The sequence below is a fragment of the Trachymyrmex septentrionalis genome, unplaced genomic scaffold, assembly GCF_001594115.1.
Source record: "Trachymyrmex septentrionalis isolate Tsep2-gDNA-1 unplaced genomic scaffold, Tsep1.0 scaffold16, whole genome shotgun sequence".
In the NCBI taxonomy this organism is placed as follows: Eukaryota; Metazoa; Arthropoda; class Insecta; order Hymenoptera; family Formicidae; genus Trachymyrmex; species Trachymyrmex septentrionalis.
The window spans coordinates 2,222,897-2,241,918 of NW_017304758.1; the positions used below are offsets into that span (position 1 = coordinate 2,222,897).

The following is a 19,022-nucleotide window of genomic DNA, read 5'->3' on the forward strand; positions in this document are numbered from 1 at the left end:
ATACCACTCCGTCCCTCACGTCTCTTACTCTTTCGCAATGCGAAAGCACGCTAGAGCAACCGAATATATTTATACGCCCCCTCGGAGAGGCCAACGCACGTCTGCTTATTAAAACGTTTCCACCCTGAAGAGAGCAAGCGCGCGCGCGCGCGTTCGCTATCTGCTTTACACCGTGTATTCCTTTTATTGTTTGAGACATGGGAGAGACGCGGAAAGCCGTAAAAGAGAGACAGAGAGAAAGAGAGACAGGAGGGCACGAGTAAGCACGTGCATGCCTGCTGAGTAGTTGAGTACCTGCCGCTGGCCACATTCGCGGAATTAGACGCGCGAATGTGCACGGCTTAACTGCCGGGAGAGCGTGTTTTTGAGTTGGCGCTGATGCGCCACGAAGAGCGATAACAATGGGGGATACGATGGGGTGGGTAGGTCGGCTGGCTCGTTACCGTGGCTGCTGATGGCCCCTTTGTATCCATTTCTATGATACTCGGTTCGCCGCTCGCTCGTACTAGGATCACATCCTAACTGATTATGCGGCTTGTATGCGTCGCGTCGTTAGCTTTTTATCCGATTACGAATGTGATGTACGAGCATCCATTTGCGTATGTTCGCTATTACGATAGGATATTTAGCTATTCGAATTGTCATTAAACACGTAAGGATAGTTCTGAATATAGATTTGTTATATTCATAACGGATGAATCAATACTTCATTATTCACTTGGGATATGCAAGATACCTCGATCTTATACATTCGCTAAGTGCTATTTACACGAAAAGAATCAAATTTTGTTGAAGTGTCTCAAAATTTAACTAGATTCAGATCTGAAAATAATTTAATTTGGCCCGTCAAAATATATTTTCAGAACGTAGAACGCTTAAGTGTCGATGGCAACGCTGTAAACGTTTTAACATCATAACAATCAGTTTTTTTCTACATAATTATTTTTATGTTTCAAACAACATTATTTTTATATCTATACGTAGCGCGAATTGTGTGTATAATTAACAAAAACCTTCTTTTCACTTACCTTTATCTAAAGAATGTATCTTTATTTAATTATAAATCATCAAAAAGAACAATAAAAATTGGGTTATAATATTGGGGTGTCAGAATTCTACGCGAATAATTACATAAAAAAAACCCACTCGAGTAGAGTTAATGGATCCTTGCTTTCCTCTTGAAATAACATTTGCTGCTGGTAATCAATTTACTCACGATTATTTCCTTTTCGTGAATTATACCTTTATCAAGCTTATAACGTCTTGTTCGCCCGATAGAGATATTATGAATAAGAAGACGAATTAAATCTTGATCCTGACAAGTGCGTCACGATCGCGATTGATCGGTTCAGGCGAACGACCTTAACAGGCTGTTGTGTTAATTAATTCCCGCTGATCTCAATTAAAATATTAATTACGACGGAACAATGACTCGCCGATGAGGAACAGAGGGACGACTCATTTCTCCTCTCTCATCTTCGTTTATTCGTCGCTTCCCCATCTTCCTTCATCGATCGCGACGGAGCCAGAGAAATCGCCATTGCGATGCTATTACGATTACTCGGGTCTTATAAGCTTATCTGATAATCACGCCGTTATAGCTCATGGCACGTTGTGACTGTACCATCGCTGACTGGCTTCGTTTGTCTGATCGTTCACGGAGATCTCGCGCTATGAAGGGATGAGAATATTTACATACTTTCAGGTTTGAGATACGAGAGAACAAGTGTCCCTTGCCCCCAAATCTCATCGAAAATCGGTCGGGTTGTATCGCACGATCATTTAAAAATCAATCAGCGATGCACGCGACTCGAACAGCGAAATACTACACGTGAGTAGTCCGTGATTCTCAATATCGAGATCGAAATTCTTCCGAGTTTCTCTCTTCGAAATCTCTTTGGTTCTCGATGAAATGCCGATGAGTCCTCTTGTTCTTCGCTGCTTGCATAATTCTGCGACAATTTGCATATTAATCTCGTAATATATGAGGAAGAATTTTTCCCAGAGAATTGAATTATTACGCATTCTTATATACCGCTTTAATAATTAAAGGCAGTTTTTTTTTCTTTTTTTTTTTTTAAGTGCACTTATATATTCCGCGTAAGGAAGATAAGAAAGCGTACGTCATTCAGGTGTATACTTATTATTAATAATAATAAGACAGTCGTGTGTTGTAACTGAAAGAATTAAATGAAAAATTAATTCGGTCGCATCTGTTCACCGCCGCCACAAGCAATAATGTCTTTTTATCGCAAGTACAATTGTTGCATCGCCGATGAAGCATGGCCTCTGTGATACATGCATATAACAAAGTCCGTCCTATCAGCATGCATCTGTGCATTCGCACGCGTACAAACGTGTTTGCGAGAGCACACGTAGTGCACGAAAGCTGGGAACGCACCTCGATGCACCACCTGACGCGACGGGGGGTCAGTGGTTATCATTCCGAGACTGATTCCTAGGCGACGAGCTTTCCGGAAGAGGATTCCGCTCCGCTCTTCAAAATCAGAACATTCTCTCGCGCAACACGAGAGTGTTCTTCTTTTTGGCAAGAGGGAGAATTGGATTAATGTCGAAACGTTAGATATACTCGTCTCGCTTCTATCTAGGCGCGTGTTCCTTCGAGTCGTGATTTCACTTAAGGACACGCGCGATGTCGATGGATAAAGATATATCACGGCCGGCTAATGATGACTCGGCCGAAGTGCAAACGCGCATCTCCCGCCGGTCTGTGGAAGTAATTTATGAAGAGTCACGATTGATTCGGGGTCGAGTGTCGATATGAGCACCTCGAACAACCGACGTGGCCGTGACGAGTGAAAATACAAACAGTTTAACAGGGATGAGTAGTCGTTTAGCGTTCCTGAGATCAGGAGAGAACCCTCACCCTCCTCCTTCCTCCACCGCCACCACCTTCGTCGCGTCATCCTACCGTACCACGTGCATATACCGTCGTAAGTATAACGTGGAACGCTACACGGCGATCGGCGCTGTATACGAGCGCGATTAAACGACGAGTTTTTCGTTAAAAGATTTATTCACGTATTTGTATGTGTGATTTAAGGATGTTATCAAGATCTGTTAAGGATATTATTAAGATTAAGATTTATCGCGGCGGCAGAATGTGAATATGAAAGTACAAATAAAATTACGTAATCATATAGTGCGTGGATTCTCTGTTAAAAGCAGAATTTTGTAAGCGATACGAGGCACCGTGCGCGACAGGAATTTTATCGAAAGTACATCTTAAGTGCTTTTATGCCCTATCGATAATCGCGATCGTGAATCGTTCGTGCGTTTGCCAAGCCGTCCGTCCGGGGAACGGCAGTTTCCGAAATGGGACGTCTGTTCTTGGACGACGGGCGACGACCGGGGGGGGTTGCGTAAGTGCGTGCGGCCCAGCCAGCCTCCCAAGACCTTGCGCCGGAGAATCAATTATTGGATCCGTATATCAATCTGATGGCCGTAGCGCGCGTCCCGTGCTCGGTGGCCTCCCGCTGCGCTCACGCATTTTCTTCCCCCTGTCGTCCCCATGCCACTTCGTGTGTTCGCCATCGTGGCACGCACGCGGTATAGCGAGAGTGTACTTTCCCTCCCCCCTCTCTCTCTCTCTCTCTCTCTCTCTCTCTCTCTCTCTCTCTCTCTCTCTCTTTTTGCACCAACGCCAACGCCATATACAGCGGACCGGTTCCCTGCCGCTGCGTGCCCCGTGAGCGTCCGCGTGACGTGGCGCGTAATGTTGATTTTTCAAGGGATCAACTCTAACCCCCTCTTTCCTCTCTTCTTTTCTCCGCAGGGCGCCGACGAGGATGACAGCGCTTCCGTTGCCTCGGTAAGTTCATCACCCACCGCAGATCGCGATTATTGCGCGCGCCAATCCGACGAGAGCGACGCAGCACGGGCCGTAATTCTCTTCCCTGGTCGGACGTGCATCGTCGGTCCCTGATAAATGCACGCCAGATCGTGGCCGGGGATCTTAATTAAAATTCGCCCGCTCTCGATCGAACGGCCCGCTCGATCTTCCGCGTGCTGCTGATCGATCCCGGCGATCCCTCGCACCCATTAATCGCTAATAATCACCACGATCGATGCTTTCCCGAAGCAACTGGATGGAAAATCGCGGGAGTGGCTGGTCAGAGCATCGCAGGGGGACTATCAAGCGCTGGCGAAGCTTGCAGCGGAGGAACCTCGTCTCACCAGGCTCAAGGTAGGATAAACTATGTAAACATGTATCATTTTATTCTGCCACGCGCGAGATTTATAAGTTATAAATCATATCGTTAGCATTCTACGCAACTGACACTCACTCAAAAAAGTGATCTTTATAGTTATAGCGAAAATTATCTAAGTATAAAAAGTAGCTCTAAAATAGATAAATTTCTAACAAGTGATTTCTACGATATTGAATATGTATTGCATCCAATCATACAGATGACAGAGAATTTAGATTTGTGCTATAAATTCTGTACATAATTTTCTGTCAGATACAAAAAACAGCTATAATTCTAGCTGAAGCAACAAAATATTTTGTTGTGTGCTGCTTTATTTATTTTGCGCACAAGTATAGTTTCAGAATGATTGTACTGTCTTTTTCAGAATTTGCGTTAATTTTGCTTTGTAAGTTTGTAAGGAACTGTAATAACTTCACTGAGGAAAATTTTTGGTAAAATATGAACGAAACAAAAAATTCTGATCAATCAGAATTTTGGTTATTTCAATTAGAATTTTAGTAGATTCAATTAAAAAATTTTAATTTGTCCATTTTCAATCAATGTAAGATTCTTTCCAGTGTACACACAGAAAATAAACGCAATAGTGTCGGAACATTGTGTATAAAAAATGTAAATAAGACACGCGGTACACGTAGACACATACATACATATATACATCAGGGTTGGACATGTATCAAACTCAACGTATTATACGTGGTTTCATATATGGATGAAATATGTGTATAACACATCGCAGGTTTCAACCATCTAGTAAAATGGCACTGTTTGCACTTAGCACTATCAATCACAAACTACATTCCACTAAATAAAAATAAAACTATAAAATAAGTAGGTGTATCGGTATATTAAGCAGAGTATACTAAACAGTGTATACTCAGCGATGTGACAGATTTTCTAACAATAGTTAGGAAATAACCTAACGATTGTTAGGAAATCTACCTAACAATAGTTAACAATGTATTTAGATAGGCTATAGTTTGATTTACTTATTTTATCAATTTTGAATATTATTTTTGAAACGCTTTCAATAAATAATACTTTAGAGTTTGAACGCTTATTATTTTCGTGAATTTAAAGCTGCCTGTCGTAGCTGTCGCACATGAAATAATGAAATTATGCATAGTATACCATATACCACTATAAAGGCCGCACTTGCTGGACCTTTATAGTGAAAATATAACAAGTATAAGAAGGTATATAAATCAAAAAGGCAACTTTTTAAGGTGAATATTAACTGATCTAATGGCCTAATTGCAATACTCACTGTGTCGTATTTCATTTGAAGTGTTAGAATTTTAACGTATATAATACATTTTATACGGTATTATACGTTTTATACGTAGGATATGTAAGAAACCTTTTGCAGCGCTAAATTTGCCAACCCTGATGCACACACATTGCGGTGGCTGCATTGCATGCTAACATTTCCTAGATTCGCGCGTTGGACCTTTATCGTTCACGTATACACGCGCGATCGCGCGATGGATCTCATTGAATTACGGCTACGCCACTTCGGGTGATAATGACAAAGGTAGCGAGCGGGAGGTTCGGAAATATAATTACGGTGTGGCTTACCGTAGGCCGGGGGATCAGGCCGTTATTACACGCACGGCAGAACTTAACACCTGCGGCGTTGTAAATTCGCCGTTTTCGCGCGCCGCCATTGACAGGTCAATAAATCTAAGAACCCCCGTGGCAATCAGGCGGTTGTTGTATACCACGCTAGCGATATGTGGAGCGGATCAGGAGTGGCGGATGGTAGCAGGTTAAGGGCTATTCACACCACTTGTATCGATTATAAATCGTCGCCTGTCAAGTGGTTTGACCGCCATGGATGTAACATGGAGTTGCTCCTTCAGTGGAGTTACTGCCGACATTAAAATAGTCTAAGAAGTATTATATGTAGCTGATAAAATACGTTCTACGTTATTGATAATTAACCGCGATCTTCTGATATATGAAAAAAATTAATAGAATAATATTTTCAAGAATTAATCGGGAATTAATTTTTAGTGCTTTACAACTTCAATTATATATTGATTTACTTCAGTAATTCTGTATTAAAACTCATAGCTAATGTTGTTTCCTTTATTACTCGTTTCTATCGGTTCTCTATTTGGACATTCTGAATCTACCTTAACACGCGCGCGCTATCGGATGGACGAAAAAGAGGAAGGGACGGATGAGAGGGTGAAATGGTCGAAAGGTGGGGAGCACGGTGGTTGGAGATGGTTGGCAAAAGGGGTAGAGGTAGCTCGACCGCACAGGGGCTGCGTGCTGAATTCATTCCGCTGGACAAGGTTGCCCCACACCCACCACCGCCGTGCCACGTCTGCCTCATCCCTTGGGATAAATTGGTCGAACCCGCGTGTTTGCGGATAACATCGCCGCGATATACGTTCGCCTATAACCGCTACCGTACGAACCTAACCGTCCGCGGTGCCCTTTTTACGACGTGTCTCGGACTCGCGGAAATTGGCAACGAACTGCTCTGTCGTTGTTTGTTTTTCTGGCTGTTTTTTTTTTTTTTTTTTTTTTTTTTTTCCATTTGCGTATATTCTCCACGAAACACGTACGATAAACCAGGCGAACGAACCAATTTACGATACTTGAAAAGCGAGAGGCAAAAAAACAAACAAACTCGAGCACCGGCAATTTTTTGAATTTCGAGGAAACTTATGATCGATTTTGGTCAACATAAAGCGAACGTTTGTCAATTATCACGTTGATCACATAAATTTTTATCTAAAATATGTTATATGTATTGAGTGGGTATTGTCCAAGATCAATTGTTCCTGGTTGCGAGTCTTTGACACGTAGACATATAATAATCTATCATCGATGAATATGCAACAGTTTGAGAGAGGGTGTGAGGCGATAGGGTGCTGGAGAGCGAGTGAAGTAAGCGACAGGGAGTGTCTGCGTTGAGAGGGAAAGGGCAGGGGATCGTCAGTAGGCATGCCAATTACTCTCCCGGTAATTAAATCAACAGCGGAGCTAATCAACGTTACTCCCGGCGTATCTCCATCCCCTATGGAGCCTTCGTTGGAATAAATAAATCGGGTGATTATTTGATATTTGACTAACGATTTCATCCGCTAGAATTTTTATTAGTGCAATTAATAACGGCTGATAATTGTAATCCCGAAAAGAAATTCAAACTATAACAATTGATAAGACTTATGTTCGTTTCTATCAACTAGATTAATCTCAGTTCAATTTTCTTTTTATCTTTTTCTAATTCTCAAAACTAGAGGGAGAGATTAAGAGTAAGTTGGATTGACATTAAAGTTATTAATCATTAATGGAAATGGACATTAGACGTACGAATTGTTGTGCTTTGAAATAAAGGAGAACAGAGAATAAATATTCGTATCAGTATCTTATATCTTTCATTGTTATCTATGATTTACCTACTATGATTTTCATGATAGACACAGCGTATATCTTCTTTTACTTACACAAAAGCCATTAGAGAGGTCTGTCCATACACACGTACGTGAATCGCGCCCAAACGATGTAGACGGCTATTGTATTCTGTGGGTCAGGTGTACATCGTCGTCGTCGAAGAGAGGGCACTCTGTGCCCATTATATTTTATTAACGGACGCGCCTGGCATCGCGATAGATTCGCCTCTGTGAGTCGCGCGGTGTGTTCCTTCGAAATGCAGGACGGGTGCATCGGTCTGACGTGACGCGCGGTTGGCCCCTGTTCGATTAGGAATCTCATTACATTTATTTCCATGAACCCGCTTCTATGCTTCGACAGCTGCAACTATCGCCGATAATGTTTGTGATAACTTGCATTTACCTTATCTTGTACTTATTTTTTTTCGAAAGATCAATTTTAAATATCTAAAAATACCAATAAGTTAGATAAAGTTGAAGAAGTATTCCAATTTTATGAAATAATGTTAGATATTTATAAAACGCAACGAATTATTAATAACGCGTTTGCGGAGGACATCGCTATAATAATTGAGTTCTGCGTCGCTCGCGAATGAAAGCTGTTAGTGAGGATCGCCGGTAACATTATATAGTGGCCGGTGTTTGGCCTCCGTGTATTTATCTCGTGGTATCTCCCGGTTTAATAACGCCAGGCAATCAGGAGGTATACCTCGTTCGTCCGTTCTGTGCATTCGTACACCGGGGCTCTCGTCGATTCTGCTTGCCTCTCCGTGCCGATAAATAATAACCATTTGTATCGGATTCTAATTACTTGCTCTAAGCAAACAAATAAACGGCGGGAGATGAGACGTGCCGTGAGAGAGGAGGTGGGCTTAATGTTATGGTGGCTGCGGGCTGATTTAAGGAGTGTGGGACCGCCCACCTCGAAGATGTATCTTCGTGCCGAGTATCGGTCCACCTGTTATGAGTGTTTCAACGCCACTGTGCACCCTTTCTCTTTTTTTTCTTCCCTGTTTTGTTTTGCCTCGCCACTGTTGCGTATCCCTCATCGGTCGAGAAAAATTTCGATACCGCACGAACATGTCGAGAACATGTCGAACGACAAGCGATTATGCACGGGAATCACGACGACAGCTGGAAATAATTCGCGCGTATGGACTACCCGAGCGAATTACCAGTGCGAAGTTCTTCCATTTGCGTCCGATAAATTACGAATATCGCCCTGAGGACTGCTCTTTAAGTGGCGCATATCCTTTCGTTGGGGCAGCGCGGCAAACGTGGGAAGGAATTCGCTTTCAGAGGCGACTCCACGGGGCGATCCTTTCTCGCGATGACGGCCATGATCGATAAGAGGCAGCGCGAGAGGAGAGAAACGCGTTTTCGCTTAAAAGGTCCTCAAAAAAGGTCGACGGTAGTTCGTTACCGGTGGGCTATTAGCGGGCGTAACGCACATCGTAGGAGCGTCGAAGGACTAAGTAAACCCAGACTAACAAGGAGGCGTATCCAACGGCCACGAATGATCTACCGATCCGAAGTTGGCATTATTCCGCTCTTACCCTCTCCGTCTCTCACTGTCTCCTCTCGTTCGACCTTCCTCTCTTCCCCTTTCTTCTTTTCCTCCCGTATATATCCACGGGTCCTGCCTACCTATAGGCGAATATATCTACCTGCGCCTCCTACCTACGCCCCCGAATATTAACACTCTGATTTATGCGCGTAATTATCTCTAGTTATTTTCTTAGTATGGCCCCAGTACCCCTCTCTCTCTCTCTCTCTCTCTCTCTCTCTCTCTCTCTCTCTCTCTCTCTCTCTGTAGCTTGTCTTCGTAGCTGCCGGTGCTGCTGATGCACAACAAATTAACCGTTCCTTCTTCCGCCTCCCTTTGCTCCGCACGTTTCGCACAGTCTTTTTTTTTTCTTCTCGTTCTCTGCTCTTTTTCCCGGCGCCATTCTTGCCATTCTCTTGGCGCGTATTTATAGGGGCCTCATTTAATTTTTTAATGGCATTCTTATTATTCGATGTATTTCTGTGTGAACGAACGCTTGGTAAAGTTGCTGCAAGTCCGGCGAGGCAGGAAGATGGGACGATTGCACCTTCATCCGCAACTCGGATTCGACCCGCGGAGATCATTTATTTCTCGCGACGACTCACCAAACGACCTGTCCCGCCTCTCTATGGGTCGTGCGTGCTTTGAAGTGTAGAATGTACTTGCCTGAGATATATTCCCGTTCGCTTGTTTAATGGTTACTATTAAATTTATCTCGCGTGTGTCAAAGATGGCTTTAGAATGATTAAGGATCATTAGATGATACTGAAACATTACCTCCGGCGAGATCTCCCCCGGTGAATACACTTTGGACTTATCAGATTGTAATATTGAAACGTTCTCTTTGCGAGGTTGTTGCATTAGTGTTACATTTTGATGTGCGATGTATCGATGCGAATTTACGATTTCGATAATTGAATCTCGTTTGTAACAGTCTTGGAATCGCATCGGGAAGTTATCGCGCGCAATGTTACAACTGCAGGAGCTCGAATCTTCTCTCGATCCGCGCAGGTAAAAAAGTCAAGCGGCAGCCGGTCCGAGATATTTCAGCCGAGAATAGGTTTTATGGGGCGCATTCGAAGGTGTCGGGGATCAGGGCGCCAGGGCGTCGTCATCGCGACATGGGATCGTCTTGCATAGTACCCTTTTTACGAGTCTCTGTTCTTCGCTTGTTCTCCTTTCAGCATACGGGACCCCTCTAGAGTTTTATTCTTCGCCCCGTGGTACAGATCGACCGCTTTGTTTGTCTGCTATTCTCCACCGATTCAATCAGTTTTCGTGATTGTTTCCGCCATTTGTACCTTTCTTCGAAAAAAAAAAACGAGAATCACAAAATTAGTAAATTACATATTCATAGATCGCTTGTATGAAAGTTTTGCGATATTTATTGGAAGAAGCGGGGATATTTGTAAAACGTAAAAAAATAGGTGGGAAAGGAGCAAGTTATTTTGTGCGCAATACAATCGCGAGAAAACAGCAAGCATTGAATTATAGCGATGTGAACGAAGCTGGAATATTTTTATTTGTGCTAAACACAAAATTATGGCTTGCTCCTCTTCTCGTGTACTTTTCTACATTTTATCTATATATAATGCCACAAATATCTATCAGTTTCTTCTAATAAATATTACTTATTGCAAAACTTTTACAGCGACTTATATGGGAAGAACAGTTTTATCGAAACATCTAAAGATTTATTTTTGATTGGATACAGATTTAAAAATAATTTTGTTAGATCATCAAATTAATTATGTGGGACGTTCAAACTGCTAGAGTATCAAAACTTTTTGTAACATTGCTTACCATGCTTGAGATTTCTACGTAATTATGTTAACCGTCAAAGTTATTTTTAAATCTGTGCCTAGCTTTTTAGATACTTCAGCAAAATCGTTCTTTCTAAGTATGTATTTCTTTCTTTCTTTCTTTGAAAATTTGTAATGATATCTATTCGGATATATATATATATACTATATACGAGTATATATTTGATCGTCATTTTATCTTTTTAAAGGAAGATGAAACTTTATTTGCACCTTTTATATCTACGAGAATAACTCACAGAGGTGTGTCGCTGTAATTGTTTTTGGCTGTCACTGATTATAAGACTCACTTCCCATCATCACTGGTCTCTCCGATGTCCCGATAAGAAGTGTCGCAAGTACGACTCGTTCTGACTGGTGAATGTGAGTGGATTGATGCAGCCGATACGCCAATATTAATATCGCTCGTATCGCCGATAAGGGTACGATCGCACGATCGCTGGATCCTCCTCGGCGTTCTCTCTAGCAAACGGGAATCGGAGACGAGGTATATAAGCCGACACGCGATAAGCGAGTCTAATTTAAATATTTCTCGAATAATCCCGGCGCCTTTCCGTTTCGCCTCGCTCGCGCGCGAATAATGTCTGGTATACATCGTGACAGGAATGTCCCGTACCACGTGATTAATGTCATAGTACAGGTGTACCGATACATTGTAACGCGTATACTCGTGTCGGGGCCCCGGCACGCACGGCAGGGCTGTGATCCGCATTCGCGCATAATTTTGCTGCGCCTTGAGCGAGGTTCCGAGAAATTATGCGCGTAATAACGAGGAACGACGAAACCGTCGGCCGACGGTATCTACCCGCGAAATCGTTCGTGACGTGCGCTCGTCGATCGTGCCCAGCGCGGGCAGCCCGGTGGTGCCCGGCGCGTCCAAAGAGTAAAAGAGGACGAGGTGAGAGGAGGAGAAAGACAGCAAGGGCGTTCACCGGGGGGATACACCGCGCTTCTTTCGTGTTATATATCCGCACACTCTCTCTTCTTGGTGCGTCGAGTATCCCGGCTGTCCTGCTTGTTCGCACTGCGCGTCGCTAATTAGCTTCAAGACCGATGGCTATCTGTCCAGCCACATGTCCTTAAAGTGGCGAGCCCAAACATCCGGTACGCCTTTTCCGTTTGGAATTCAAGTTCTTCCACGGATTCGTGACGACGAGGACGATGATTTGTCTTCGACGACTGCGCTTCTACCACTCGGTTTATTACGGCCACTTTTTCATTACTGGAGAATATATCATTTATTTCATGTCATTAACGTTATTTATCTTGGCGGATTATGACCACCGTGAGCAAACGATTAATTTTTTTTTATTCCCACGTGTTACATCGTCATGTCGTATCAGGAACGTTTTTATACCCCAAGATCATAGATATTTAAAGAAGAAAAAGTATAAAGATTCTTATCCGACACTTTTATTATTACGCATATCTCTATCATTTTATGGGGTCTATGAACAGGTGTAATCTAATAAACGTAAACTCTTTATATATATATAGTTGCATTACAGTACAAAGAATGTCTATCTGATACACGGTGTAATGACACAGGTTTAATGCAGCGTGTATGATTAATGGTGTGCTATATATGAGTAGTGTATATTTAAAGAAGAGTATATATATATATATATATATACACACACACACACACACACACACACACACACACACACGTATAATTAAACAGCATTTATACGTGTAAGCGTTTTATCGCTACATACATCACAGGTGCATTGCGAGAATATAAACGCGCTCCGACTTTGATTTCGTTACGAGCCCATGCATCATCGCCGATGCATAAGTGATCAAAACGTGGAATCATTAGCCGTTGGATTCGCTGCTGGCACCTCATTGAATTTGGAATCTTGCCTAGAATTAATCTGCATGAAAATCGGAGGCCCCTGTAATGGCGCCGCGCCACTTTCGAATCGACCGCGTTGTACACGATGGAAGAGATCATAGCAATACCGAACACACACACACACACACACACACACACACACACACACACACACACATCTACACGCGCGCTCGTATAGGTACATGCTTGAACGTCGTGCAATTAGTAAGCGGAGCTCATTATGGAGATTCCTCGCGTAACTAAATACTTAATACAGGTCTCGTTGTCCCTTTCTCTGAAACCTTTGCTCTCTTTTTCTCTTTTCCTCCCCGCTTTGAATTCGTAAAGAGCCACGGCGTTGCTAGAGGCAGACAACCCGCATATAATGACAGTCGCTAAGAGAAGAGAGAAGCCCCTGGCGTTTCTATAAACGCGCAATATATATGTACGTGCGCGCACATGCATATACACACACACACACACGCACGCACGCACGCACGCAGATACTATGCACGCATGTGCCTCCCTGTATGAGAACCTGCTCTAAACGTCGGATGGATCGCGTGTCGATCTACGCCGAGATATTTGTTACTTTACAGTTGTATCACGTTTTGCGCGTGGAAACAAAGCCATTGTTTGTAGTATGTACACGCTACGCCCGTCTGAGCTGACCGGCCGCGCCGCAAACCGACGTTCACGCCGATCGGGGATGCGAGGCGCCCTGTCGAAATCTGTCGACCTCCGACCTCATCCTGTCAAATCCAACGTGATGACTTTACGTTTGACCTCATCATTTTCATTGCCTGTGAATCATTCTAAATTTCTTCTTTCTTAGTGGAATTCCATATAAAGGACGGTATTTGTGAAGTATTTAAAAATTTTAAAGGATAAGAATCTGAAAATAATTCTGTTGGACCATCAAAATAATTATGTACAATATCCACAAACTGGTTGCCAGAACATGAAAACATTTTGTAGCATTATTTAATATGCTTGAGATTCCTGCGTAATTATTTTGATGGTTCAATAAAATTATCTTTAGATCTGTACTAATTAAATTTTTATACTTTGCACTTCACTCTCTTTCTTTCTTGACTCTCATTTGCCTTTCAAATGTTTTTCCTTTGAATTTTTGAATATCGATCATCCTTTGATGATTGTATGTTTCAAATTTTTAGATAACCTTAGCAAAATTGTTTTTTTCTTCCATGCATACAAACGTATTTTGTCATCGGTATTACAAATTTAGCTCTTCGTAGCTAACTCTAGCTTCTCTTTGATATTGTTGCTTTGCCGCGAATTCTCGAGGTTCAAGTCCGCAGCACATAAGTTGCAGACTTATTGTGGGACTTCTTTACATCTTCCTACGCATTTAGCTACTTTTTTCCTTTTTTTTTTCCATTGTACTTCTTTTTCCTTTCCACGGCGATGGGTTACAGTCTGCGTTTTGCCGACGTGTGGGGGAGTCGTGGCGGCGGCACGATCTGATGAATTCGTGAGACGTCGTTGATATTTCAGTGTCAGGGTCGGCGGTTTTTGTCATTTGTAGCGGCGTGCTTCGGAACGCTGTGTACACCGGTGTGTCGCTAAGCTAAATCGAGTTTAGGCTCTAATTACACGACGACGACCACGTCGTTTCCTATACTGGGTGTTCTACGCATCGCGCACTTTCTCTCCAAGGCCACGTGCAAACATTAGACGTCATATTCATAGAGAACATCGTTCATTTTAATGCCAAAGCGAATGAATCTTAATATAAGCTAATAGAAATTAACACTTGTAGCATAGTTTTATCTGGCTTGTTCAGCCAGAAAAAAATGTAAATGAATGAAGAAAGAAAAAAAAATTATATTTTTTATCTTAATCTTGAATAGACTTTGTCGAGAGAACAGTAATTTTAATAATTAGAGATCGCGTTAATCTAATATATAAAAATTGCGAGGGGTGATGGAAAAATCGGCTCGAGGACGATGGAAAACCTCACGCGAGAATCTAGAGTCGAGAGAAGGTGCGTGTACCCCGGGACACACTGTATATGTAGAGGGGGAGAGTATGAGCCGCGCGTATCGTGTCACGCTGCACAGATAAGGATCCAGGTTTCGTTTTAATGCGGCTACGAATGCTCGTTAACGACCGCGCTCGTGGTCCGTCGCCTCGGCTATTATATTCATATATATATGTATATACGTACACGCATACGTGTTGGGCATTCGCACCAAGTCGACAGCTCCGCGAACTCCGACTCCTCCCACACAGACCGGACGCTTCCTTCGGGATCGCTGTTATGAAAGCGAACCCTCAAATTAAACGGCACCCTCTTAATCCTCTCTCGTTTGTTTCCTCGTCTACCTGCGTTATCTCTTCGACTTGGCGTTAACGACGGCCATTGGCGTTGATCGCCTGATATTCGACGTCACGAATATAAACAGATCTATCTTAGCTGTGTGGAGGATGTTCCTAACTCTTTTATTGTACTTTATTTGTATTGCACTTGACAGTTATTGCTTAACGCTATTTTCTAACTTTTTTCAATTTCCTAGCTCTCCGTTTGCAATCACATTTTTGCTCCCTGCGTTTGCACAATCTGTCTCTCTTTTACTGTTCTAAGCTTTCAAAAAAATGTGGAAAAATTTAGAGTTACTCTTGAACATTTTTATTACATTATCAAATAGGTTTTAAGATATTTTAGAAAAGGAAACTGGACTTTGCTTTCTTTTATTTTGGAGAAACTTACGAGTGAAATTTCGCTTGTGCCAAAAAAGACTTAAATTGCAGAAAGTTAATACTAATAGCTGAGAAATATTTCATAATTTTTTAAATTAATATAATTCAGAAGCAAGTGCTGTTTCATCATGTATATTTTTCTTAAGAATGACACTGTTTAATGTAAAAAATTTTTTCAAACTGTAAAGGTATTATATTTATTTCATGTAGAAAATATTAATTAGTTGCACAGCAGGTTTCGATGAGTTCTTATAATTGCTCTGATGTACCTCGCTACCTCGAAGAAAACAAATAGTCTACTCACGTTTGTCTCTTTCTCGAAAATACAGAAAAACGCGACCTGAGCGAACTCGGCGAAGATTAGCCGATCGCTATCGGTTCGGTTGTCTTACCTTAACGAGCTGGCTACAGCCCCAGCCTGTCTCGAACCATTTCTCCCGTTTTGCTCCGACTTGACTCGCCCTCTTCCGCTTCTCCGGCTTCCGAAGGGAAACATTCACGCAGGTACGAACGCACAGTATTTCACGATATACACTGCTAGATATGAATAATGAATCCGCTCTCTTTTTTTGCGTCGTTACGAACGGATTTACATCTCAAGGGTCGAAAACGTGGCGACGCCGTCATAAATCTTACCGTAGTCTTGTCTGTTATTAATTTGTAAATGACGCCAACATAGTATCTACTAGAAGAAGCGAATTATCGTACCCAGTGTACAAGTTATACCAAGCCTAATTTAGAATTATCTTTAAAAATACGTGCCGTATTTAATGGCGTAATTTATAGTTTTATGGTTTTTGCATGGTATGGCTTAAAATATGATTTTTTACATATCATATATGAAATATGTATTTCAAATACGACTCTTGATTTATTTTTATGTGTATTTATTCAGATCTAGAAATATCAGATTTTCTTTATCAAATCTTCTCCGAAAATGTCGCGTTAAATATTTTAAATATCTTAAAAATAAATTTCTTCTTTTTATATGAAATGCTAAAGATATCATTTTCAATTTATTATTTATAAAATATTAAATAATAACGATGTAATAAAATCATTTTTAATATATTTTTGTACATATATAGATAAATTTCAAAATTATTGAACTTTCTTTTATTGAATTTTTTCTAAAAAAATGTCGCGCGTTATATATTTGTGTAATCATTTGTAGTTGGAACAAAATACGGCGATTTTTAAGGCACTTTTCATTACAAAACCACACACATTTACGGCAGACGGTATGGAGCGTTGCGGCTTTTTTTCAGTAAATCATTCTACATATATAAAAATATATATGCCGACGTTAATGAGAGAGAATTTTCAAAATGCCGCGACAAGGTCTGTGAAAAAAAATCCGCAATGCGCGCAACAGTTCCTGCGGGAAATTTACTGCTAATATTTTTTCGCTTCACGGACGCATTAGAGTTAAAACACTTGGAATATATAGCTCTGTACTGACTTCGGAAAATTTATTGGTCCTTTCCTGTCCTGTCCTCGGATTGCGCTCACTGTGTTGCAACGAAACGCAGACCTGGCGCCACTCAGGAACCGCACGGCCATCGTTAAACGATCGTTAAGACGAGATCCTATCTTTCTTTGAACCTTTCTGACCGTGCGTCTCCTCCTCCCATAGGTTTCGATTTCTCCAAAATATTCTCGGCGGTTTACGCAAAATGTCAACTGCAAGCGATTTGTGAAATTATAGCTTTCCCGGAAAAATATACCTGTCTTTCCGAGAAGAAGATCCGATTTGTTTCAAATGCTACAAATTCTTTTCCGTGTGTATTCTTTTTTTTTATATTTGATACAGCCATTTGTATAATTACATACGCGCGCTTGAATCTGCCAATAGCATTTAAGAAAAGCTAATATCTCAGGGGATATATAAATAGTGATTAATTAATATAGTTGCGTTACCGAATTCTCCACCGTTTGTGGTCACGAGGGAGAAAGAAGAGAGGCCATTGCGATGCGCAAGGTCGTTACTTCCCGTAACGAATTGTTCATTTAATTTTGCTGAACATTTTCGGCGCCGCGGTGGGGCTCGGTTGTAACCCCGGACAGCACGTTCCAATAAATCGAGAATGAAGCGGAAGGGGAGAATAGAAAAAAATGCATCCGAGTTTTCTTTCGCGCGCGGGGGAAACATTATTCGGCATGAAAACAGAAAAGGGACGAGCAGTTTCATTTCAAGTGGGCTACGGTTTTATGCTTTTTCTAGATGTTATCTGGTTTCCAAATTTTTTTACACGCAACAGCACAGAAGAGAAAAATATAAATCAGAGAGAAAACGAAACAGAGAGAGAAGGCAGAGAACGGAGAGTTTATTACATCCAATTAACAACTGTTCTTTCTTTAGCGATGAAAGAATGAATATAGCAATATTATACAATTTCTCCACATGCATTTAGCACGAGAATAAGGTATTTTTAATTGTTACGGAAACGTTTCAAGAGATGGTCCGTGCTAAAATATTTGTAATGGAACTTCCGCGTCGAATTAATCGAAGGCTTTCGTTCCTCAGCGGGCAAATGGGCTTTTAAATCTGAATCGATCGATCGGCACGCGATATTTTCCATCAGAAATATTTTAACGAGAGCGATGTCGAGCCGGGAATTATATCTGTTTGCCGGGGCTTCTTTATTGGATTTTGGGAGAGTTACGAAAAATATCAATTAAACATAAAAGCGCCGGGCCGTGTCATCCGATAATGGTGGAGATCGGTTACCCCGGGGGCATGGAGTAATTGGGATAAAGGCGGGGGAGAGAGAAAGGGATTTTGGAGAAAACAATACTGCAAATAATACAAAGCAAATTGCAGTCGCGATACTTATCGTATCTATCGTATGGATAATTGGCGCGCGTGTTAACGAACGGTTTCCTATGCAATTTTGAATCGATCACGATATTTTGCCTCTGCATATAATGAAGGCTTTCTATTTATTAAAGCTGTACATTGTCGTTTTTTGTAAATTACATTTAAATATATTGAAAGAAAAAAAGAAAAAAAAAATATTAATGCCTTTGCACGCATTTAAAGCTAATCTCTCGATCCATCTGTTAATCTGTCCGCTTACAAAAGATTTTTCCAATTTTTGCATGACAATTTCATGAAAAATGAATATCTTTAATACACGGAAAGAACAATTTTACTGAAGTATTAAAAAATTTATCTGGATATAGATCTGAAAATAACTTTCTTGATTTATCTCAGTAATTACCTAGCAATCTCAAGCATGATAAGCAGTACTACAAACGTTTTGACATTTTGGCAACAATCAGTTTGAGCGTCCTATACAATTATTTTGATGGTCCAACAAAATTTTCAGATCTGTATCTAGATAAATTTTTAGATAACTTCAGCAAAACCGTTCTTTCCGTGTATGTATCCCAGAATTACTTGCAGCTGTACTCTCTCTCTCTCTCTCTCTCTCTCTCTCTCTCTCTCTCTCT

The 19,022-nt window shown here is 41.5% G+C and overlaps 1 protein-coding gene across 4 annotated transcripts in view; it reads left to right on the plus strand.

The window, feature by feature from the left end:
• Nucleotides 1–19,022, plus strand: part of LOC108746144 (ankyrin repeat domain-containing protein SOWAHB) — a 116,411-nt gene that overhangs the window by 13,547 nt on the left and 83,842 nt on the right. For all 4 annotated transcript variants that reach the window (XR_001939148.1, XM_018482716.1, XM_018482715.1 and 1 more), the window contains exons 5-6: nt 3,797–3,832; nt 4,103–4,207. Coding sequence is in view for 3 of the 4 variants with exons in the window: in XM_018482716.1 (XP_018338218.1) it covers nt 3,797–3,832; nt 4,103–4,207 (141 nt within the window). In the remaining variant the exon portion in view is untranslated. The remainder of the gene's footprint in view (nt 1–3,796; nt 3,833–4,102; nt 4,208–19,022) is intronic.